We start from the raw sequence: 23,909 nt of genomic DNA, 5'->3' as shown, positions 1-23,909 counted from the left end.
TCGGTGGTCTCTGTTGGCAGGCTTTTCTCACAGGAAAAAGATTAGATTTTAACAACTGAAAGCACAAAAATCTGTAGTAAGTGCTAAGTACCATGATTTGGTATTTTAAGGATAAAATTACAAAAAATTTCCCTGTCCTTTTGGAATTCCTACCCTCCACTCCCACCCCAAGGAGGAGGAGTAACTTGTTCTTTGTGTAGCTGGTTTGCCAGGAGATAGTACAAAGGGAAATGCTGAGATTCATCTTAGAAAACCTGCCTATTCCATGCTGAGATGTTCAAGTCCAGTCCATCCTGCCTAAACTGCGCTTATGTCCCTTTCCATGGTATCCTCCATTTACTAGAAAATTACAGAGTCCTTGTATTTAGTAGGAAAATACCAATCTCTGGGACAGATGCGTCCCTATAGCCTTATTGTTTTGCAATCATTCATCAGCCTAATATAGTCATCAGCCTGCAAATACTTTCCCTGACCTAAGTTTGGAGTGCTGGAGACAGCTGAGACTTGTTGCCTTCTCAGGGAGCTAAATGATCTCCTCCTGGAGGGTCCAGTAAGAGCCCAAGCTGACCCAAGGAAGGAGGTAAACTCTAGAACTGGAGTGAAGAGAAGATGGGAACAAGATTTTAACTTCACACACTGGTGAACTGCTGTCTTGGTTCACTTTAGCTCACAAAGCTGTTCTGCCCTGCACCCTCCTCCCCACACATCAGGTCTCCCCCATATCCAACAATCTCACAGGAAGAAACAGAACAAGAAATTTATGACGAGATTACGGCACCATCCACCAGCTTACTTTCTTTCCAGTGTGCCTTCTTCACCTCTTGGAAATGCAAAAATACCGCAAAAGCCACAAGCGCAGTCTCTGCTCCTCAAAAAGAGTCAGAAGAGTCATCCTTGCATTTATTTGGAGCTGTAAGAAGGCATGAAAGCTTTTAGAGCTGTAAAAATGTTCTGTTTCAAGTGAAAAGTGATGGGTGAGCATTCTCTGTGGCACAGCTTGGGCATCAAAACTTCAGCAAACCTCAAATATTAAGAATTTGATAGATATGGCCAGACACTCATTGGTGCTGCTTTTTCCACTAAGTGCATTGATTCCACTTCCTTTCCTCTTTTTAGTTTACACTTTTCATTTCATGAAGGATCATATCTTTAGGGAAATTCTACAAAAACTTTTCTGTTGCAGTGCTCAAATTAAGAGAGTTTTGGGTTCACTCCTGATAGTTATTTAAGGATGTATCACAGACTTTCCATGTGGCTTCACCTAAGCCCTTTACACAATGAGAAAAATAGAAAAAAAAGACTTGAGGAGGCTGGCTGTATGGTTGGTAGTAATCTTTCATTACTAGGAACTTAAACCACACTTTAAAAGCAGTGTAACAAGACAAAATCACCTTCAAGTCACTTGCTGAGCACCACAACCAGGGAAACTTTATGGTTCTTGTAAGAGATGCCTTATACTATTCTGGTTTTCATGATGATGAAGGTATGAGATGTGACAAAAGCTGTTTCCCCCTCTTGCAGGTTTATAAAGGCTGACTCCCATGTTATGTTTAATCAGATATGAAGGCACTCTCCAGCCTTTCCCTTAGTAAAGATACTTATATGATTTCTCACTCCTTCCTATGGCCAATTTAAGCAAGTAAATAGAAAAATGTTATCTCTAAAGCTTCCATTCCTAGTTGAAATCTGATTGAAATAGGCTTAGAAATTGCTAGGGAGCAAATTGCTCACATGCAACATGACTGCATAAAACCAGTATCCAGGAAAAAAACACAGTGAATTGATATTGTGTTGTAAAAATGGACTAGCTGTTCTGATTAAGATACCTATCTGGTAATGCTAAGCATGACGTGAGTCAGCTCCTGCAGCCTCTGCTTAATCCCACTTCACGTTAGCTTTCTTGCCTCTAAGTCTTTCTCAGCCTGAAATTTTCCCTGCCTGTCTCCCTTCTTATTAAATGGTTACACAGAATGCAATATATGTGGACCTGAACATTTCTCTAGAAATCCAGGTAATTTCTCTATGTTCCCCCTTCCCAGCCGATTCATTCAGACAAGTGAAATACCTGCCACACATAGGCAACAAAAACACGGACAGCGGTGAATCTGAAAGGAATGAGGCCAACAGCCTGGCAGGACAAGCTACTTTCCAGCTGCTCCTGCAGTTTTACTTCTCAAAGCCATTGACCTGAAATGCTGAAGTGAAACCAGCTTCTTAGTGTTCAGGGTCTTCAGAGTTTCTGTCTCGTACTGTTCAGACGGCTGCAGCTGTGAAACACAACGTGTGCCTTAAGCTGGTTTAGGAAACCTCTGTGTCACCTGTGCCTGTTTTTACCGTTACCAATTCACTGCTCAAACCTTCTGCAACGCCTGTTGTTGAGGGCGCTGTCAAAGGTGTCATTGTAGGAATAGCCCTTTGAGAACTCCTAAGTTTTTGAGCTGTCATCCAAGCAATGCAAAATGTCCTTTGAGACCCAGCTGACTTTTGGCAGGAGAAAACAGGTGCTTGTGGGGGAGTCCCTCCAGTCTACACCGGGATGTGGACCAGGAAACCAGTGCAGGGCAGGACACGGCCCCTGGCTGCAGCCTGTGCCTGGGATACTCAGCTGTGGCTCCTTCTCCCTGCAGAAGGCTATTCATTAGCCCTCTGGTGTTTAAAGTGTTCATTTGCCTGGCTGGAAGCACCTGTGGGAGTGTTTGCCATTTGCAACACTGCTCCATCTTTATGAGAAAAAAAAAAAAAAAGTTTCTTATATTGGTCCCTCATGCAGGCTGCAAAAAACATGCTTGTGTCTCAGAGAATGTGCTCTGTGCTGGGCACCCATTTGCAGTAACGACCCTCTCCCCTGCAACGAGTTGATCAGCTACAAAATAAAATGTTAAATACTAAAACATATGTAGAAAATATGACAGCTATTGCCTTTTGCTTTTTCATCATTCTGGCATAATTTAGATGTATATGAGTCCTATAACACATGCTTTTTACTCATTGAAATGTTTCCTTTTTGAATGATTAATTTCCATACTTCTGTATATTATTTGTGAGTGTTGCAAAAAGTTTCTATTCACAGTTTATAAATTTTGGAGGTTAATGGTTTGTTTGGGGTTTTTTTTCCTGTTTCTGGTGGTAGGAGGGTTAGGTAGAGGCTTCATGGTTTTCTTCAGCAGAGGCTGAAGTGATCCTAATAATGCACCGTGACTTTTACTTCAAATCAAACCAATAAAATACATTTAACGATATCAATATACCTGACAAAAATCCAAAGCCAATAAAACCAGCTGTAAATTAGGTGAAAAGTTTCAGCTACCCCCTTCAGCTTGTTATCTCAGATTTGCGCAGCTACTTTCATAGGTTGCTGTCACGGTGAAGAATGTCTGTAAGCCTGAGATTACCAGAGGACTGTGGATTTACAGAGGTCCGCTGATCTTTTGAAATGTATGAGTCATCCATATTTATCAATTAATACTGTGTGGGAGTACTACTGGAGTCAGAGGAAAGCTAGTGGATGTCCTGATACCAACTTTACAGGGAAAGTAAAAATAACCTGTAGGGCTAAATTTGTTCCTGCGGTAGTTACAGTATAACAGGGAAAAATTTGGAGTTGGGTTTTCAAAGGTGTTCAACCTTGGTCTTCCTTGCACTCATACGAAACAGTGCTTTGAAATTAAATAGTGTTTTGCAACTCTGGTTTTGAGTGCAGTTAAGGCAATGTTTAGGCTTTTAAAAATCCCACCCTTTTCCTACCAAGGATTTGACTGCCTACATGCAGAGTTTCACTGGTGATGTTGCTACCTGCCCTTTTGATCCCAGGGAAACGTCACAATGCCGGCACGAGCTGGGAGGCTTCTGTTTGTTCCGATAAGCAAGAACCGAGGGCGGACGTGTGAGGCTTTGAGGTGCCGAAATAAATACTCACTGTACTGATGGGGTTTTCAGCTTGCACTAGGAGCACTGTGGCTGAGGAGATTAAGCGCTGAGCTGCGAGTGGGTATTCAGGTTTTGGCTCTGCTCTGGCATTAATGAGAATGCACACAAGCAACTGAAAAACCTCGGGGCATCAAGAAAGAAGTTACTGTCTCCAGCTGCTTTTCACCTCTCCGTGCGCTCTGACCTGCTACCATCCCTTGAGATCTTCCAGCAAAACTGCTAATACAGTAATTTCTTTGACTATTTCAGTCAAAAAAACTCCACACTGAGTTCAAGTGGTCGTTTTGGTTTGGGCTTTTTTTTTTTTTTTTTTAACCTGCTTAAAAGGGCCTGATCTGATGCAGAGCTTTGCAGGCAGGTCTGTGGGGGAAGAGACCTCCAGCAGAGGTAGGAGAGGGGACAACTAGAAGGGACTTCCAGCAGCCCAGCGGGGCATTTCTGACCCCAGATAACTCCTGTCCTTTGGTCAAGCCATGCAGCACCCCAAGGTTTTTGCATGCACATACTAATGCAAAGTCATCTGTTAACCAGATAGGAGTGTGTGAGGTAGGAGCATGTAATAGTCCTTCTGGTGCATCAGGCACACAGTCCATCCTGCGAATCCTGTTATCCAGACCAGTTTGTTTCAGTACTGGGAGAGAACAGCTGCTGTCCATACACTGGGCCTATCTTCCAAATAGCAAATGGATATTTTTGGACACAATCCCTTCAAAAGTTTGCTAGAAAAAATGACGTTGCAGCCACTGTGAGCTTTTGGATGGAGTAAGGAAGGTACTTATATATAATTTCATATTCAGTAGTAGGAGAGCATGACATGTTCATAGCTGCTGAGTTGTCTTTCAATGGGGCTAGCAACTTGAGGTCGTTTCTCTGAGGTTGATCCAGATGTTCAACCAGAAAGGGCTTCTCTGTGCAAGTGCGAGTGAGTTCTGTTCCATGATCGAGTAATGCACAGGGTTTTATGAGGACAGCACTCCAAGGAAGTGCAAGAGAGGTTGTATAGCCATATGGCGAGGCATTCTAAATGCAGTGTCTGTATTCAGGTAATGGTATCTAAAATATTTACTTTGATTGAATAATTGCATTAAATATCAATATTAAAACTATTGAGGTGTAGTATGTGAATAATGGTATAAAATCAGTTATACTGCTGTAAGAAGTCTAGATCTCACACTAGAAAATTACCAGCCCAGCATGGTCAGGCTTTAAGAAACACTTTGCCTTATGCAATAGAAGTTAGCACTTGGCTCGTCTAAAGCTGAGTCGGAAAGCTGTCCGTTATAATTTAGACCATTTTAGCACATGAGAAAGTAAACGCTAGGAGGTAAATTGATAGTTTACCAAGTCCACATTTATATTGAGGGAGAGGGAAGTTGCTTTCTTTCATTTTGTTCTTAAAACAGCTTCTCCTCTAAATGGAAGATCACTTGTCATCACTGTAGTTTGATTTTTGTTTTTTATTTAAACTATGACCTAGAAGAATTACTGACCTCTGGCTTTGCTTTTCAGAGGAAAGTAAAAATTAGTATACTCTCATCATAATGCTGAGAAAGCAGTTAATATTTCCCTGAAGCATCTCAGTCCAAGATTCTTGGAATATTATTTTAAAAATCAAGTTCATTTTTCATTCAGCTCAATCTGCCATCCACTAAGCCTGATTCAACAAGGTGAAACTGTGAATGTATTATATACATCAGGTCATTCACACATTTACAATTTGGACAGGTCTGAGCTTTTAACAGCTTATCCTGTGCTAGTCAATCAAAACATTGTTTATACCATAAGCATTGTATATATGCATACGTTTCTTTCTTTTTTTTGGGGGGGGGAAGATCAGGGACTAATATGAGGAAGAAGAATGATACCTGGCAGCCTAGTATCATGCTGAACCTCAGTTAATGACACTGGAATCTATTTTCTTATCTATAAGAAATCCCAGGCATTTACAACAAAACCTGCTCCACTGAGGTGTGTTTTGCTACACGACTGGCAGAGTGTATTGCTTTGCAACTGCTGCCATACACCACAAACCTCTGATTCCCCTCAGTGACATGTAGGGTCTCTGCTGAGATGCAAATAGACTACCGAGAGCTTTATCTAGCCAACTGGATGACTAATGTCAGGGTTTTAATTCTTGAGAAAAGTTTTGGACATGCCCATCTGAACTTGGTCATTCAAAAAAATTGAGACCAAACCACTATGGCTTTACTTTTTCTTTTGTTTTCAGTTTGTCATATTAAAAACATTGGCACAAGGCATTTTGTGGGAGTTAATGACCAGCTCTCATTGGCAATATTTAGCTATGCACAGACAATCAGTTCCTTGCAGCTAATCGGTCTTGCGAGACTCAGAGGTTATTGCTTACATGTACTGATTTGTTAGTATGTAGTAAAGGTCACTTGAAGAAGCGTTTAACGAGTTCATCTCACTGAACTTTCCCTCTCACCAATTTTACAAAGTTTCAAAGCAACCTATGGAAGTTGGCGATGCTTCAAAGTAAGTAGTAGCTCTGTGAGCTTCTTAATCAACACTTGGCAGTCTCCTGGGCAGTGGTAGGCAAGTACAAAAGGTGCTCTTTGATTAGCTTCTTGCTAAGGAAGTGAAACAGAAATCAGTTCATCAGAAAATAAATGCCACATCGTGCTATTTAGAATTCATATCAGAGCCACTCCAAGCTCTTCATTTTATGATTTGGTCTGATGTATTATCTTTATGATTAAACCAGTATGCTCCATCAAAAATAATAACAGCTATTCTTTGAGCCAACCATTCCAAGTGATAGACCTCAAATTGGCTATTTTATCATAGACAGCTTTTACAAACACACCATTGGGCATCAAATTAAAATGGCCTGAATTTCAGAGACCTGGAGCACTTATAGTTTAACTATGGAGTTAAGTGATACCTATGAATACTAGGCAGATTTCTAGGAACCCCACTTAAAAGTATTTTATCCTATGTAATCCTATATTAAAAATGCTCTTTTGCAGTAGGAACGAATAGTGAAAATTGGGTTCACGATTTTTTCCACTTACATTGCTATTCTCTTTTATATCAAGCTCATTAGTCATAGTGTTAGATACTGATAATCTTCTCCAAATAGGGTACAGAATTACCAACCAGTTAAGTAAAATTTTGGGTTTGTATGGGTTTTTTTACAGGTCTTTAAGGAAATATGCATACAGCATGAGATGCATCCTCTACATCATTTACAATGTAGATCATCTGACTCCTGTGACAATTGTAGTGGGTAGCTGTATACATGAATTGATTTGTCAGAAATTATTCTCTATTTCACAAGATTATTTGGAGTGTGGCTAAACCCATAGAATAGGAGTATGGATATCCCAGGAAGCCACTTCTGAGATGGGTGCTGACCCACTAGATTTGCTTTCATGTTGAATTTTTTATTAGCAGTTCTCCAGTATGGTTTTATTGTAAAGCAAAATAACCATTTATTTACTTCCTTGGACTTTTCCTCTTGGTACAGAGACAGTCTACAATGATATGTTATTACTAGAAAGGTACAGTGCAAAAGCATCAAAAGACAGAGCCCTGAAGAGGATTTATTTTAATTTATTATTTGGAAAAAAAATTAAACTGGAAATACATATTAGGGATAGCCAAGGAATGCACTGAAGCACTCTTAATGCAGCACAAAGGTGGGTTATTTTTATGCCATTTTTCAAGGAAGCAAAGAGATAAACGGTGAAAGCATGAAAGTATGTTATTAAGAGAAAAACAGCGTAAGAAAAAAGCTGAGGATTTTTAGCTTGGCAAGTTGCTGAAGTTACATATGTGCATTTACTCATTATCATACAAGACACAGAAACATTCCTGATTTTATTGCTTGCCCTGTTAAAATCAGCACAGATTTCAGCTCAGAATGGCATTAGTTTTAAAATGCTCTGTCTTTGTAGTTACCAAAGCCTTGTGTGAAAGGTAGTGGATCACACTTCTGCCACACATGAAGAGTAATCTCCCAGACCAAAAGACTGCATTGTGTCTGAGATCCAGACTTTCAGAAGTCCCCAGTACTTTGGGTGTCAGGTTTTCCAGGTGTCTGAGTGAAGGTGAAGAGCCCATGCAGTTCATGATGACTGCTGAGAGGAAGGGGATCTCAAGGTCCCATTGAGACTTCTGGCCTTAGACTCCTTCATTCCTCCGCTCGGATGGGCTGTGAGAAGGAGATTGTGTGAGCTTCATGAGCATCACAGGATCATAGGATGTTTCACGTTGGCAGGGGCCTCAGGAGTCTCTAGTCCAACTTCCTGCTCAAAGCAGGGTGAGCAGTGAGGCTGGACCAGGTTACTGCTGTTGAAGGTGCTCTTTTGGTCAGCTCTAGTAAAGCAGTTCTCCATTATGTCAAAGATGTTTGTTCATGGGGATCTGTGAAGACCTGTAAGACCTACCAATTGCATAATTTCTTCACTTTGAATTCACTCTTGCTGCTGCCGGACTTGCAATTACTTGATTTAGCTTCACTATGTAAAAGCTGTACTTCCACCATGCAAACTTCTATGCCTTCACTCTGACTATATGTGATAGTCACTACAGCCCTCAGCCAAAAGAATCTGTAGGATCAGACCCAGTATTAAAACCACGTATTTTCCTGAAAAGCCTTTGTTCAGTAGAAATTGAGGAAAAAGATCTGAAACTGTCATTCTTACATGCACTCTCTCACTTTTGTTCACATGAATGAACTTTTGTAGGCAAAATCCTCACATTTAGGTAGATGCACGGGGGTAATAGATGTAAGTACTCTTCTCTTCCTGAATCTCTTACGATAAGAGAGGATGTGTGCAGAAAGGGTGCACACAGTGAAGCTGTTGCCCTTGCTGCAAGCTGGCAAGCTCAAATGTTATCATCCTTTGGAAGAACCTACCCACAGCAGGCTGCAGGATGGCTGTCCAACCTGAGCCTGAGATCAAATTAAAGTTTTAAAAGATTACAGATAGTCTATTTCAATAACAATCCTAAAGAAAATCAATGTAGAATTTTAACTTTCCTTTCAGGTTTTTTAGTTGCTCTTATCCTAGCCATTCTGCATTCAGAATTGATTCTTCTGACACAGTTATTTCTTACAGAAAAACCTAATGTTATGTTATCTATTTCACAGCTCTAGTTCTTCAGAGCTTGGCTAACCCCATCATTTGGAGGATCTGCTGTCTTTTTGTAAAATCATGCTGTGTTTCTGAACGAGCAGGCAAACTCCAGAAGTCTGCCGTGCAGTCTGGATGTCTTCGTCTGGACCTCAGCTCAAAAAGGCTTTTAGACACATTAATCACATTCCTAGTGTGAGATTGGTGTTTAACAACCTCGCTAAACTGGGGAAAGATCTTTTGTCTTGAGTAGGATTGAGATGTCACCCTCAGAATAAACCTGTACGTAGGGTACTGTAAATCATATTGCACCTTCTGCCAGCCCCCCCGCCCCATCTTGCGAAGGGGGTGCTTGCAGCCGCTTCACTGGAGCTGGCAAATGCAGAGAAGCAGTCCAGCTGGACTGCAAACGGTACTGCGAAAGCAGGGGAAAAGGGGCCATCTGCCTTAAAAATCAGGAGCCTAACTGCCCATTTTCTGATCTAGGGATGCCGTCATCATCATAAGGTGTGGAAACGGAGCTTCAAGACACCATAGCTAGTGGGCAAAAGAATGTGTTTTCTGCTGATCTGCTTAATAAGGGATGAGTTGACCTTGAAGCTCTTAGAACAAGCAAATAAACTAAAAGTGGATAACTTGGTCACTGAATTAGCAAAACAGCTGCACCATTCTGGCAATGTTGTAGGTTACGTTAGTACTTTCGTCTTTACCTCACAGAAAGCAGATAGTGATCCGTTGCATTATTACAATGTTAAAGCTATAAAAGAAGGAGTGAAACCAATATTATACCTATATAGCTCAGTAAAAAAGTCCACAAAGGCTATTTTCTGTAATGAGATACTATACATCGTCTGGGCACAGTGGGCAAAAACCCATAATGAATGCAGCTAAATAAAGCAAATCTTCACTACAAGGTGCCTATGGTGATATTTAAAGCACAACTTTGGTGCCTAATGTGCATTTTAGGTGCATTGATCCCACTGAAGTAACACAAAAAATCTTGCCTACCTTCTTAGCATCTATCTGTGTGATAGATGGCACACAAATAAGTTGTGCCTGCACAGATCCCCAGCAGCATGCAAACAAGATCTGAAGTACATCTGAAGATAGAGCATGCCAAGTGAAGCTCTACCATCTGGAGGTGAGATAGAGCTAACTCAGTGTGATGACTTCTATGGCGTTGTCAATTCACGCTGTACTGGATCACAGCACAAACTTACCTATGCCTGAGATCCACTAGTCAGCTATTCTCCAAACACATGTATTCTGGAAAAAAGGTTTGTTTAGGTGCCTGCAGTTCTCCTACCAAACCTAGTTAGAGATAGTAGTGCTGGGCAGAGAGTACAGGACCACTTTCATTCATTCATTCATTGCTTTTTATTCTACAGATTCAGGTTTTGCCACATCTAATTCATGGATGCCAAAACCCTCTATTAGGTTTGGTGCTCCAAGACTTTCTAAACTCAGGTCTGGAGTTGTAACTTGTCAGGTTGCCATCCATAATGATGCAAGGACTGCAAAATCTCCTCTGGAAGGAATGCCTTCCCTTTAATTAAAGGTGCTTCTTTAAATGCCCTACATAGTCAAGTCCCAAACTGCCAGTCAGAAGTGTGACCAGGTTACATTAGTCATTGCAGTATGCCCATTAGAAAGTGATGGTAATCGCGTGGTAATGTGGTACATTAGACTCGGTATCGTGGCCAGAAGAGGCTCATGTGGTAATTGCAATCTAGCGTGATGTTATGGTTGGTGATAGTGTTGTATAGAAAATCCCCAGGGAAAGCGTTGTTTTCACAAAGTGTACTGAGATTCTGCTGTGAAATAATTAGAAATACATGACTGACTTTTCATTTTATTTCATATGCTCTCTTACTTATATATGGTTTTCTGAAGAAACTACAGTGGCATTGTTTAGTGTGTCTTTCTCGCTGAAATTAGCCAACTGGATCCTTGTTCTGGATCCTAGCCGCTTGCACCTACAAGGCTGCGAGCTAACCCTGCAGGCAGGTAGCCCCCTCCTCCTCCAGGCTCCTATGGCACTTTGTGCAGCGGCCAGAAGGGAGCCCCGTTGGCACGGAGTAGATGGGTGGGTGCTCGGCGGAGCCCACCCGCACCTGCTACAGCAGCCCTGGGGAAAGAGGAGGGTGTTGCGCTGGGCAGAGCCCCCGGAGATGTGACTTTCTGCAGTCATGGTGCACGCTAGTGCCTGGGGAAGGCAGGAAGGAGCATTAGAAATGAAAAGAAATGAAAAGATCAATTTTTTTTTCCTCCCAATACAGTTATTTTTACAGAATTCATTACTTTATTGACAGTACGTTTATTTTCCGTCATGACAGAGATTCTCACAGCATACAATCAGTGTCAGGATTTGTATTTAATTACCATTTTCCTATGTTGAATACCTTTAAAACCCTATGCAGATGTAGAATAAGGACGAGAAGTACCATGTTCAACACCTCCATCAATCACATAGAATCACCTCGCTTGCATATTTGTCCCATAAAATGTTTGCATTATCTTAAATATTCCAAGTCACACTTCAGTTCAGAAATTCCCCTCCTATTACTTATTTTTATTCACATAACATAAAACTTAAATGGTCCAGGTAGGAATTAACATATAAAATTGTTGGCTTTTGAAAAACCCTGACGAGTGAAGGTCATTCGTTGACAGTCAACCAAGGCACTGGAGCTGCATCCTGAAAATGCTGCATTTACAAATGTATTTAATTCCAGTTAATTGCATCCTTATTCATTTTTCAAATACCAACATTAATGATCCATAGTCTAACCTTAATATAACGCCTTTTGCTTGATGTGCTTTATTGTTTTAGCTCCAGAAGTGTTCCAGGCCTTTATGGACGGAGGTCCAGGATATTCGTACCCTGTAGACTGGTGGTCACTAGGAATTACTGCATATGAATTACTGAGGGGTTGGGTAAGATTGATGAGTTCTGTTGTTATTTAACACGTTGACTGAGAGAAGTCCCAAAGTTTGCAGTGCCCCTGAGTGCACACTTCATGATAAAATTTGAGTGGATGAGGCTGCGGTGCAGGTCAGGAATTCTGTCTTCAATGAGTCTTTTCCAGCTGGAAACATTCTCAGGAAAGTTTCACCCCACTCTCAATTACATTTTGAAAGTTTGCCTAAAATGGACATAGACTTTCAATGTGCACTAAGGAAAAGCTTAATGTTTTAATGAATCCTCAAAAACGCTGAACTGGAAACAATGGTATTTTTTTCCATATAGAAGTTGAGTTACTTCAGGCTTTATTATATATTTGATTCTCTTTACTAATACCTTAAAAGAGCTAATGTAATATCGTAAGATGTTTGGCCCAGCTACAGAAAATACTTATCTGCCAGTGCACTTGTTACTTATCGAATCAATTACGTGAATAAGCTTAATGAAAAATCTTCCTGAGCATGGACAAATATCACAGACGATATTTGAAAATTCTTTTCCATTTTGGTTCAAAAGATTGAAGTTTGTTGCTTAAATATTTACTGTTCCCTATGGAAAACAGTAATTTAGATAATATTTCAGGATAACGATATAGCTAAAGTAGCTGTTTTTTTTTAATTCTAATTCCTATTTTGGAAAGATGATTTTATTGCATTGCAGTATGCTGTTTTTAAGGAAGGAGTATTTGTTATCAGATGACACTAACACAGTACCACTACCCTGTGCTGCTAGGCACTTTGTAGTGTGAGACAATCCATCCCATAAAGATCTGAGAGTTCCATGTAGGATGACAGACAAAGGAAACTAGAAATAAAGAACAATTATTATTCCCATTTTTAGATAGAAAACTACTTTTCAGAGTGTCTGCACATTGTTACTTCAACCCAGACGTTACATTTTTCAAAGGCCTAAAACTTGGCCGAGCTATTTTGTATTTCCATAGAAATGGCAAAAATCATGCTCCTGATACAAATACCAAATCTCCCATGCCAAATCTCAGCCCTGCTCTCACAGCACAGGAATAATAAAAACCTTTTTAGGGGAAAAAAAAGTCTTCGCAACTTTTCTTTGCCATCATTCTCAAAAACTACTGAGTGTTTAAGCTGACATTCTTCCCAGGATGGAAAATTTTAACCTGAACTGTTAAGGTCTGGCAGTGGTAAGCACAATACATTCTCAACTCTGGACACAGACGGCAGTACTGCCTGCACACATAATAAATGTAAAGAACATCCTGCTGGTTTTATATCAACCCTTTCACCAATGAGTGTCTCCAAGAAAGCAGCACAATGAATGACTGGGTAAGGAAAGATGAACTCCAAAGACAAATCACAAAGTCATATACCTAGTCACTTTAATAAATGAAAAATCATATAGAATGGTATCCATTTGCCAAGAGCCATACGGGCTTCTCTGAGTAAGTCTATCTGGCTACAGACAAAGCAGAGCTGAGACTGAATTAATTTTTTTTTTTTTAAATAAAGACATTGCCGTTTCCAGTCAACCAAGCCCGCTGCTTGTTTTCTCCTGAAGAGCAGCTCTTGCCCACCAAGCAAGCCAGAGAGTGGCTTGGCAGCCTACACCTTTGTATGGACTAAGAAAAGGTGTATTTTTTCCTGAATTGTATTTCTAAATTTTTCTAGTCTAGACAAGGCCTAAACTGACAGGAATGATGACAACAGAAGTAGCAGCAGGTTGAGAAAATGTGCTTGACCCGGGGCACGTTGTTGTCTGCAGCGACCGTGAGCTCCAAAGCTCCGTCTGCTCCAGCAGCCGCGTGCAGAGGGCTGCAAAGAAGCCGCTTGCACCTACAAGGCTGCGAGCTAACCCTGCAGGCAGGTAGCCCCCTCCTCCTCCAGGCTCCTATGGCACTTTGTGCAGCGGCCAGAAGGGAGCCCCGTTGGCACGGAGTAGATGGGTGGGTGCTCGGCGGAGCCCACCCGCACCTGCTACAGCAGCCCTGGGGAAAGAGGAGGGTGTTGCGCTGGGCAGAGCCCCCGGAGATGTGACTTTCTGCAGTCATGGTGCACGCTAGTGCCTGGGGAAGGCAGGAAGGAGCATTAGAAATTTTGATTATTTTCCACCTCTGAGCTGTGCATAGCGCGTGACACTGCCTGCCTGAATTCAAGAGGAGCTAAGCAAAAAGGAGTTGCTTTTCACGGCGATGAATTTTCGTTTTTGTTTGTCTCTCCTGTTATGAGATGCAAGACCCCTCAGAGGAGGGTGCTCGAGGCATTGCAGCCATTCTCATTCCTTGCTCTCTACTGCCAGGAGGCCAAGACAACGCGTTGCTGGAAACAGGGCTGTAGCTACGGGAGCAGGTTGCATCTGGCACAGAGCTGTCTGGACCTTTTTTTTTTATTATCCACAGTAGCATTTTATTATCCACATTTATTATCCACTAGCATTTCTCAATATGTTGCAGGCACATTTCTTTCCTTAGCCAGTCATTGATAAAAGACCAAATAACCAAAAAACATATTTTATAAAACTTTGCACCAAACGTTGATCATTTTCCCCAAGTCCATGAAATTAAACTGCATGATGCAAACCATGACACACGTCAGTCTGTTCCTAAGCTATAGAAAACTGCTAATATATTATGATAACTGTATATAGCGTGCCCTCAACAGAAACAAGGTGAAGGAAAGAGATAGTAAGTGGTATTCCTGGACTCTGACTTTCACTGTGATGTGAACAGTTTACAACCAATTTTGGTAACACGTCATGAACACAAGGAAAACAGATTTGTTTTTTTTCCTTTTTCACAAAATAAAACATAAGGGATCTGACCCTCAAGTGGATTGAATAGCTGAAAAATACGGGAGATGCAGGTGTGAAGGACTTCAAAAGACCAAGCTTATAATGGCCACTTCTTTGAGTATTTATTGTTCAAATTAATGAAGAACAATATTAAAAATCTGTGCAAATCTCAAAATGTCAGGTAAGACTGCAAAATGCTAATAAACTCTAAAATAGGGTAAGATTTTAAAGAATTTTTCCAGTGAGGAAAAAGACATGTGCAGAAACATCCTTAACAGAAAAAATTTCTTATTTTTAATTCTGATTTTTTTACTACTTTCAAAGATTCATTATTCCTTAAACTTGTTATTTTTAGAGCTAAGTTACCATTTCCAACAACTGGTGTAAATTCTGGCTCAATGACCACGTTGGTCACATCATTATATCAAGTCTAAATCAGCAGCAAGTTACTTCCTGACAGCAGATAGAATGTTAATCTTTCATTTTTAATAGTTGTTTTGTAGGAGCATTACCACGAGTAGGGAAAAACATTTGACAGACTATTTCAAATGACAGTTTTGAACCACATTCAAGAAAGTGATGTATTCAGAGCATGCATTTAGGTCCTGTTGAATTCATATGGACATGATATAGCTAAATGACAACAGACTAACTAAATGTGAATCAAAGCAAAAGGGTTTAAGCAATCCATGGATTTATTTTTAGAACATCCCAATGCCTTAGAATGGACTTGGTTTCATACACATGTTCAAAGCTAATCATGTGCATGAATCTTCTCAAAATAAGAATATTTTCTGGGCCTTTATGAAGAGTGGCTCTAATTCACCATTAGATTAGATAATTAATAACCTAGAAATATTCTTAAATTATAATCTTGTACTAGTACACACTAGCAAAAGTCAAGGGATGATTCAGTTCCTAGAGAAGGTAATGAGTGTCTGCTCTTTGCTCTTGAGGATACTGGATTAGAAGGTAACTCTATGTTGTGTATGAATTACGATGCATCAGTTTGCACATTACTGCTATGATGGCATTTGGCTGCAGATCTGATATCGCATATCACATATGTGTCACCTGCTGGGTACAACTTAATTCACAAGCAATCCACACTCTACCCTTCTTTAAAAAAATACATCAACATAGAGCATCATTCTAACAACTTGCTTCACAAATACAAGTCTTTTAAAAATACATGCACAATAATTAGTAAGAATATAATTTTATATGTAGTACTTTCATTTCCAAATGTTATATTTAGTAAAAGATAAATCACAGCAGTTTTCATGAGCAAAGCACTGTGAAACCTGGAGATTCTCTTCACCTATAGAAGAAGTTAAGTACAATTTTGCAAACACAGGACAGCAGTCCATATAATCCATAGGTCCGTGTAATGAGTTAATTTTAGATTTCAAAAAGGGCAATGGAGATTGGGATTTGGAGTCTACTTATTTACTGTGGTCCTTACACAGATTTTTGTAAGCATTTTTTAATTTCTTTATTTACTATTCAGTAAAATCAGGATGACAAAGCTCCCTTCAGCCACCACTTTTCCATTTTGTCAGTTTAGATCACTAGTACATTCTAGTACTACAAGTAAAAAATAGTAGATAATCCACATTCCACATAGAATGACCCAGGAACAAAATTATTCAGTCATCTCATTCGAACTGATACTTCTTTTCATGAGAGAAAAAGTTGCAGAGGAAATGCATCTATGAGTAATTACATTCATTACGACCAAAGAAAAGCACACATGCAAAGAAGGTTTAGCTTCATAATTGTTATGTTTTGGTGTTTTTGATATTTCCAGCATAAACAATACTGAGTTCAGGAAAATATGAATTGTCTGCACTCTTTTATCCATTCTTGCTGACTTGATATTGCTTTAACTTTGCCCCAGAGACCCTATGAAATTCACTCAGCCACCCCCATTGATGAGATACTCAACATGATCAAGATAGAAAGAGTTCACTACTCGTCTGCATGGTGCAAGGGCATGATAGCACTACTGAAAAAGGTAAGAAAGCACAAGCACCTTCTGTTCTCTCTTCTCCCTTCTTCCACAAGCCTGTCCAACAGTTCAGAGGCATCAGGCAAGCACACACATTAGGCAGTCAATATTTCAAGGATAAGAAAGTGCCTATTCCTAAGCTTTTCTGAATGTTAGTGGTACTGTATTCTCTCTTGAGAAGCTGGATTGTTCTTGGGCTTAGACTCGGGCATTTAATGGCCTCAAATAAATAGAAATCTTGTTTGTTTGTTTGTTTGTTTTAAAAATTATTCACTAGTGAAGCAAAACTTTGGGGATCAGTAATTCCCATTCTGCGTCCTGGCCCCGTTATCTCCAGCCCTAGTTGTGCATGCTGGAAAGGGAAGGAAGGATCACACTGCCCTCTGAATTTCTGCCACAGTTTCCAGCCAGCAAGCTTAGAAATGAAAAGAGCTGTACCTCTCCCTGTCCCGTGTTGCCATAGTTGTAACAACAAAAGTCGAGCCTCTTTGCTGTAAATGTCACTAAGCTACAAGCTGGGCTTCTTGTTGAATGCATCATGACCCTGGAAATCGCTTTCTTCTTAAAACCCCAGGTTTTTGTTTGGTTTAATTTTCTGGCCATGCTGCAAGGATGGTCTTTTTTTGGTATTTCAGATTATCGGTACTGATATTTGAGCAGGAAATGTTTGTGAATGTGTGACTGGAGCAATAGAAGATCAATTTCTTTTGCAACAATGAGCAACCTATTTTTGATAGATGAAGCAATGAGGTGGTTAATTTTAATTGCTGCCAGGATGCTCGGTGTAATGATATCTTCCAATAAATTAAAGACAAAACACAAATTGTTGGGTGGCATTGAACTGTGATGTTTCATGTCACTTGGACTCTTGTGTATTTGTAAACAGACTGTTGTTACTAATATATTTATACACTTCGTGCCTGCAACAGCCATCTGGCGGCTGTTAAACTATATTAATTTTCTATGAGTTATTACTTTTATTTTTTTTAGATTGGCCGTTCTAGGAGTTGTTAGAGGATTCCCTAGCCATTTTCTTACTCTGAATTGTGTATCATACAATTTATGTGTGATATGTTTACTCTTTTATATGTCAGCCAGTTCCTTAGAAAATGCCTTGTGCTTCATCACAGCTCCTCACTAAGGACCCGGAGTGCCGTCTTTCAAGCCTTGCAGACATCCAAAGCTCTCCATACCTCGCTGATGTCAACTGGGATGCTGTTCTAGAGAAAACTGTGGCCCCAGGCTTTGTTCCTAATGTAGGTCAATATTCCAGGTGAACTGTGTTTGCAAATTCCAACTGTATTTATCACTGTTGTTTTATTTGTTTACGTTTGCATTTATTGCTCTTCAGTGATTTACTTCTCACAGAAGCTTTACTTTGGATTCTGTTTTCATTTACTCAGTCACAGCTAAGGGAAAATTTGGCCCATTTCATTAGCTAACAACAAAAACTAATTAACCTTGGTTCATTTTTTGTTCCCTTTCAAATAAAAAAACATCTTCCAGACTTTGCATTTCATCTGTTAGAGCAAATGATTGTCAGTTAACACTGAGACAAAGTGTTGTTACCAACAAACAGCTGCTGCTCTGAAAGTTAGGCATCTAAATAACATTTGCAAGGCTTTTTAACATCCCAGTGTGCTGTTCCTTTTTCACCTAAAAAATATACTGCTTCAAAAGGCTGAACTATTTTCCTTGTGACAGTTTCCTACACTAAAACATTCAGATGCAGTGAGGGAATCTAGTGGTTTCTTTTTTACTGTTCCATTTTGTTGGTATTTTCTGGATATTTCCATTTTGATCATTCCTAAGTTAAATGGATATAAGGACATATGAATAAAAAGTAATGACTCTGGTGCTGATATTCTCTCCACTTTGTTGCTTGTCCACTTTGTGGACTTGGCAGTGTTAGGTTTACAGTTGGACTTGATAATCTTAAAGGTCTTTTCCAACCCAAGTAATTCTACGATTCTATGATTTTATGTTCAGTCATATTGCACTATATTCTCCCCCAAACAATATATCTGTAGCATACTAAGGACTATTTGTATCTTTTATGCAACAGTGAATAAAGATGAGGAAGGGGGAGTAGCTAGACCTTATCCTCATCTGGGAGCACATTAGAGTTCTTGCTAAATCTGATGGGGACAGGGATCCAGTGCTGCAGAAGCTGATGAAGAGGGGTGATTGCCTAATAGAGCAAAGGCACCCAGATAGGCTGCCAAGACAGTGCTGGCAGTGTTTGCTGTGCTTCTTGGCATCTGACCAGAGCTTTTCCTGGAAGCAGAATCCTGCAGGAGAAGAAAGTTGTGGGTGGGCAAGCAAGGGTGAAATTCCTTCCCTTTACATTTTAGATCAATGGTGCTGCAAGCTGAAAGCTTGAGAGGTGAACACTATATCTACCAAACCAAGGTCAGGACTCCTTCCCTCTTACTCAATGTCCCTGCAGCTGGAATAACTGCTGTGCCACCCCAGGCCCTTCCCCTGCGCTCTCCCAGGTAGCTACCCTAAGCAAAGCACTACAGAACAAAGCTCCTCCCTGGCCTGAGAGACAGTGAACTCCATTCTCCAAGGGGGCATGGATCTACAAGATGAATGGAGACTGCTTTTCCTCTTTTCCTTTTTCTCAAGTTAGAGTTGCCTTCTGAGATATTGGAGGCATGGGCTGACTCTCAGACAAAAACCAACAGATTGTTTAGACCTCTAACTCCTAGCTGAAAGTTTAATCCACAAATGTCAGCATGTAGGAAACTTCACAACCTTGCTTTGTGCTTTAAAAGAGGGATCCAGTTCCCCATACCCAAAGGGACAACATAAATGGGGATCCAGGAAAGTCCCAGACTCTGCAAAGCCCAGTTATGCCTAGGAAAATCTTAGGACTTAAAGTCAAGAGAGAGGACTTAAACCTGCTTCACCAAAACCAGCTCCTGAAACCTGCCTATAGCAAGTCTGTTCTCTGTTCTTGTTGCTGCCCCAGCATTTTTCTTTCCCTAGACATCTCCTCGGTCTCCTTGCTCCCACTCAAGCTTCAATTCATAGAGCCGTATCTTCCCTCTTCACTCAGCTCCCAAGGACTGGACTCAAGCCAGCTTTGGCCCAGGAGTGTATAGCCAGCTAATGCAAGGTGTGCTACCCTGCTAAGCCTGACTCAGTAGTGAGGTACGGGAGTTTGGCTGTAGTAATAGGACCTAAGAGAGGGACTGCAAGTTTTCCACATTCAGCTGGCTTGCTCCCAGCCTGCCCAAAGAGCACAAAAAGAGTGTGATGGTCTGTGTCTGGCCATAGACAAGTATTCCCAAGTCCTTAATTCACAGTTCTCATGTGGCTGTTTGCTTCTTTCCACCTGGATTTAGGTTGTTTTGTAGGTACCTTACCCCTGAGAGAGTATAGATAGGTTTCATGGCTTCTTAAAGATGGTGAGAAAAGTAATTTTAAATGTAATTTCAGAAGCAATTGTGGAACCTATGTGTCTGGTGGTGCTCTATTAGCCAAGTCGCCTTTCTCTGTGGCTGATGTTGACAATGATGAACATCATGGAGTCTGAGAAAAGAAGAAGTCCTCTTGAAATACTTTGGACTGTCTGCCATTAAACATGTGTCCAAAGACAGCTATTCTTTTCACATTTGGATTTACCTCATTTGTGTTTTGGAGGGAGTCTATGTTATTGGAGGGTACTCTATAGTATTGGAGGGAAAATAATATCCTACATTTAAAGGAAACAGGAGTGAAAAGTTACTTTTATTTACACAGATTAATCTGAAAGTCCCATTACAGATTGTACCACTTCAGGTCAGAAGCTGATACTGTGCATCTTGTTCTACCTGATCAATCAGGTGTGTTAGGAAAAACAGTAAGAAGGTGCGAATCGAACCACCTTTCCTAGCACAACACTTTTTATAGTAAACTTTGCTGTTTCAAGAGACCAAGTTTGGGCAGAAATTTTCCAAGAACTTTTCTCTCTGTTGGCCCAACAAAACCTTCACTGATTATCTGGGGCCACACAACAAAATATTTATTGTTTTTCAGTCTTTGGTGAGAGGGTGAACTGGGGCCAACATACACTGTGATCTGTGGGGGAGATTTATAACTAGAGAGTTTTATAACTTTTTGACTGCTTGCCGCTGCTGCCTTCTGTGGGCAAGAGGGCACACGGGAGGCCTGTGGTAAGAAAGTCCTATCATTTAATTTCTCCCTGTGTAATTTGATTCCATAAACATAATTCTTACTTAACTAGTACATGTTTCTTTATGGTTTAGCTAGTTTCTTTATATTCCATTTGGAGTAATAAATTGTTAAATATTTGATAAAGGAAGCAAGAAATTATTTAAACGTAATTTGCTTTCATTTTTACAGCTTCAGAATTAAAGTGGTGTATTTTTTAAGTGGTCAAACAAATCTTAAAACTGTACATGCTCAAAAAGGTAACTGATATTGATCAAATGTAAAGATTTATTTACAAATAAGCTATAAACCTCTATTAATAAAAAAAAATAAATTTTACTAAACCTGACTGGGTACTATGTAAGAAAAGGCATAAGAGAGCTTAATATTATACTTTGAGCATACAGACTTTCCTAGGAATAAAAATGATGAAGTGATCTCTAAATCAAATGTTTAATTGTAGGACACCATAAGTTATACAAGTGGCTTCTGATGTGGTTTTACTGCTGAGTGTCTTTGGTTACCAAATACTACCTGCCATTTACATATAATTTGCCTTAGTACTTCCACCTCGATGGTGACAAAGGTGTAATTAAACTCCCAGAAGTCCCAGAGGAAAACAGGCTGCTTTTAAGATCTCCCACCAAACAATTCAAACTGCAAATTTCTTCGAAATGCTTTGAGAGAATGAGCAGAAGAAAGGAACTCATGTTATCCTGATTACAGGAGTAGCAAAACACTGATCCAGTAATTAGGATGCCAAGCAGTGACTTTTTAAAAGTTTATTGGGTTCAGCTGAACCATAGATTTTCTGTCCATACCCTAGCTCTTACCCCGAAATAGCAGAGGAACAGTTCATCCAAAATGTTGTCATGAGATGGCTTTACTGCACTAATGAATGGAATTTTTAAAAACCCCTCAAGGCCTAACTATGCTCCTGTAAACTTTTATGCTGAAAAGATCTGAAAGAATTAAGAACCTGAAAAGAGTTAAGGAAGAATCTGAAAAGAATCAAGGAAGGAAACAGCCATATACTAATGGTGTTTCCAGTCACCCTGCTTAAAACAGAAATTCCTGATACGACAAAGAATCTTAAGATTTGGTTCAAGCACCACAAATTAACATAAAAGTGGAGAATCCAGAATATTTAAGTAATGTAAGTAATGGGTAAGAAAAAGCATACTAGAATCATTTTTTTATATAAACACTGCTAACCAAAAAAGGCCTGCTCCTTCCTTTGTTATCGTGGACAGGAGCTAGGTAACTGCATCCAGCTGCAACTCTTCAGAAAACGAGATTTTTGCAAGAAGGTCTTAGAGGTTCTCCCCATCCCTCCTGCACTATTACAGTTGCCATTTATGTTCTACACCACTAACGATATTCTGATATCTGACCTTGGGCCAGGTTAATCTCATTGGTGTAATATAATTGTAGTCACTCTAGGAGTACATCTGTATACAACGAGGAAGAGGATCTAATGGTTTATAATTGCTTTATAATTTTTTTTTTCCTTAACTCACTTATTTAAACTTCAAGCATCACTCTAGGCCTACAAAGACAGTTTTCATTTTATAGATGTGGTTGGGAAGCTGGATCATTATTAATGCTATTAACAATTACCGGACAAACTTAAAAACACAATGATGCTTCAAAAAGTAACTTTCAATCCTTTTGTACCAGAAAGGAAGACTGAACTGTGATCCTACATTTGAGCTTGAAGAAATGATTCTAGAGTCCAAGCCTCTCCATAAAAAGAAAAAGCGACTGGCCAAAAACAAATCCAAAGATGGAGCTAAGGAAACCTGCCCACTGGTAAGCTGGGGACTGTGGCTGCGGTCAGTGGCATTTCATTTACATTCTCTAATGGGCAAAATCAGTTTAGTTCAGTTTTATCATCACTGAAAGCAAACTTGATCTCTATGTCTGTTGTTTCACACATAGCATAAACCATCTCCAAAGCAAGATGAAAAGAAACCATTTATTTCAGTCAAATCCTAACAGCATGTTTATATTGTAATAATTTTTAAGATTCTCACAGATGCTCATTTAAAGTATGAAAGTGTTGCCAGTTGGCAGATATGCTTCCCACACATGGACAGATAGTTATAAGGAGTGTTTATCCTCTACTGGTACTAAACCAAAAAGTATGCAGTGAAAAGCTCATTATTTATAAGTGTTTTAAAGCTGTCTCTTGCAGTCCTGACTAATGTGTCCCACACAGAAAGTCCCGTTGTATTAAGTCTAAACTTCTGAGAAGATTAAGAAATAACTTTTCCAGACTTGAGTTTTCATTTCAGCGAGGTATTATAAATTCTGTTGTGACTCCTAACGATTTTAAATGCTCTATTCTTCATAGAGCGATCAGATGTAAAAATCCTCAGGAATTCTGTGTCGGGAACTTCTTCCAAAAGAAAGAAGGACTGATTGTGCTATCACAGCCCACTTTTGAAGAGTCTTCAAACCGCCTTTTGATAGTATTCATTCATAAGCTGTTTTGTTCAGTAATGTTTCTGCTGTTGTGATTTTTGTCTGTGATTTTCCATCTCTTTTAATCAACCTATTCATGCTGTTTTTTAAAGAACGTACACCTGCAGCAGTGCTTGGAAACTGTTAGGAAAGAATTCATCATATTCAACAGAGAGAAGTAAGTGCATTTCTTAATGCCTCTTAAGCATGCACTACTGAAATTAATTTGAGAGCAATTTTTTTTTCTCTCCCAGTGTAAGTTTAATGATCACAGTGGCAGGGGCTAAAGGGCTGGGTTTCCATTGATTTCTTCCTCTTACAATCTCTGGTGTGATGGTTTTGTAGTTCTCCCATCTCTGAAAGCAAGCAGAACTGCTTGTGGTGAAAGTATGTTAGAGAGATAAAGTAAATGTCACCAAAACTCTCCAGAGAAACTGTTAGCAATTAAGCGAAGGGAATACAATACAAGGGGCTGCTTTTTCACCACTTGAACAAAACCAAGGGAAATGATAAC

The 23,909-nt window shown here is 39.9% G+C and overlaps 1 protein-coding gene across 1 annotated transcript in view; it reads left to right on the top strand.

The window, feature by feature from the left end:
* The window catches only part of LOC104614308 (serine/threonine-protein kinase 32B-like), a 35,353-nt gene extending 11,776 nt beyond the window's left edge, over positions 1 to 23,577 (top strand). The window contains exons 3-7 of the mRNA XM_010287591.1: positions 11,863 to 11,966; positions 16,658 to 16,774; positions 17,899 to 18,024; positions 22,610 to 22,741; positions 23,509 to 23,577. Of these exons, the coding sequence (XP_010285893.1) occupies positions 11,863 to 11,966; positions 16,658 to 16,774; positions 17,899 to 18,024; positions 22,610 to 22,741; positions 23,509 to 23,577 (548 nt within the window). The remainder of the gene's footprint in view (positions 1 to 11,862; positions 11,967 to 16,657; positions 16,775 to 17,898; positions 18,025 to 22,609; positions 22,742 to 23,508) is intronic.
* The last annotated feature ends 332 nt before the right edge of the window (positions 23,578 to 23,909 follow it).

This window comes from Phaethon lepturus, unplaced genomic scaffold, assembly GCF_000687285.1.
Source record: "Phaethon lepturus isolate BGI_N335 unplaced genomic scaffold, ASM68728v1 scaffold10900, whole genome shotgun sequence".
Classification (NCBI taxonomy): Eukaryota; Metazoa; Chordata; class Aves; order Phaethontiformes; family Phaethontidae; genus Phaethon; species Phaethon lepturus.
The sequence above is the reverse complement of the archived record's forward strand: the minus strand, read 5'-3'. Positions and strand labels throughout refer to the sequence as shown.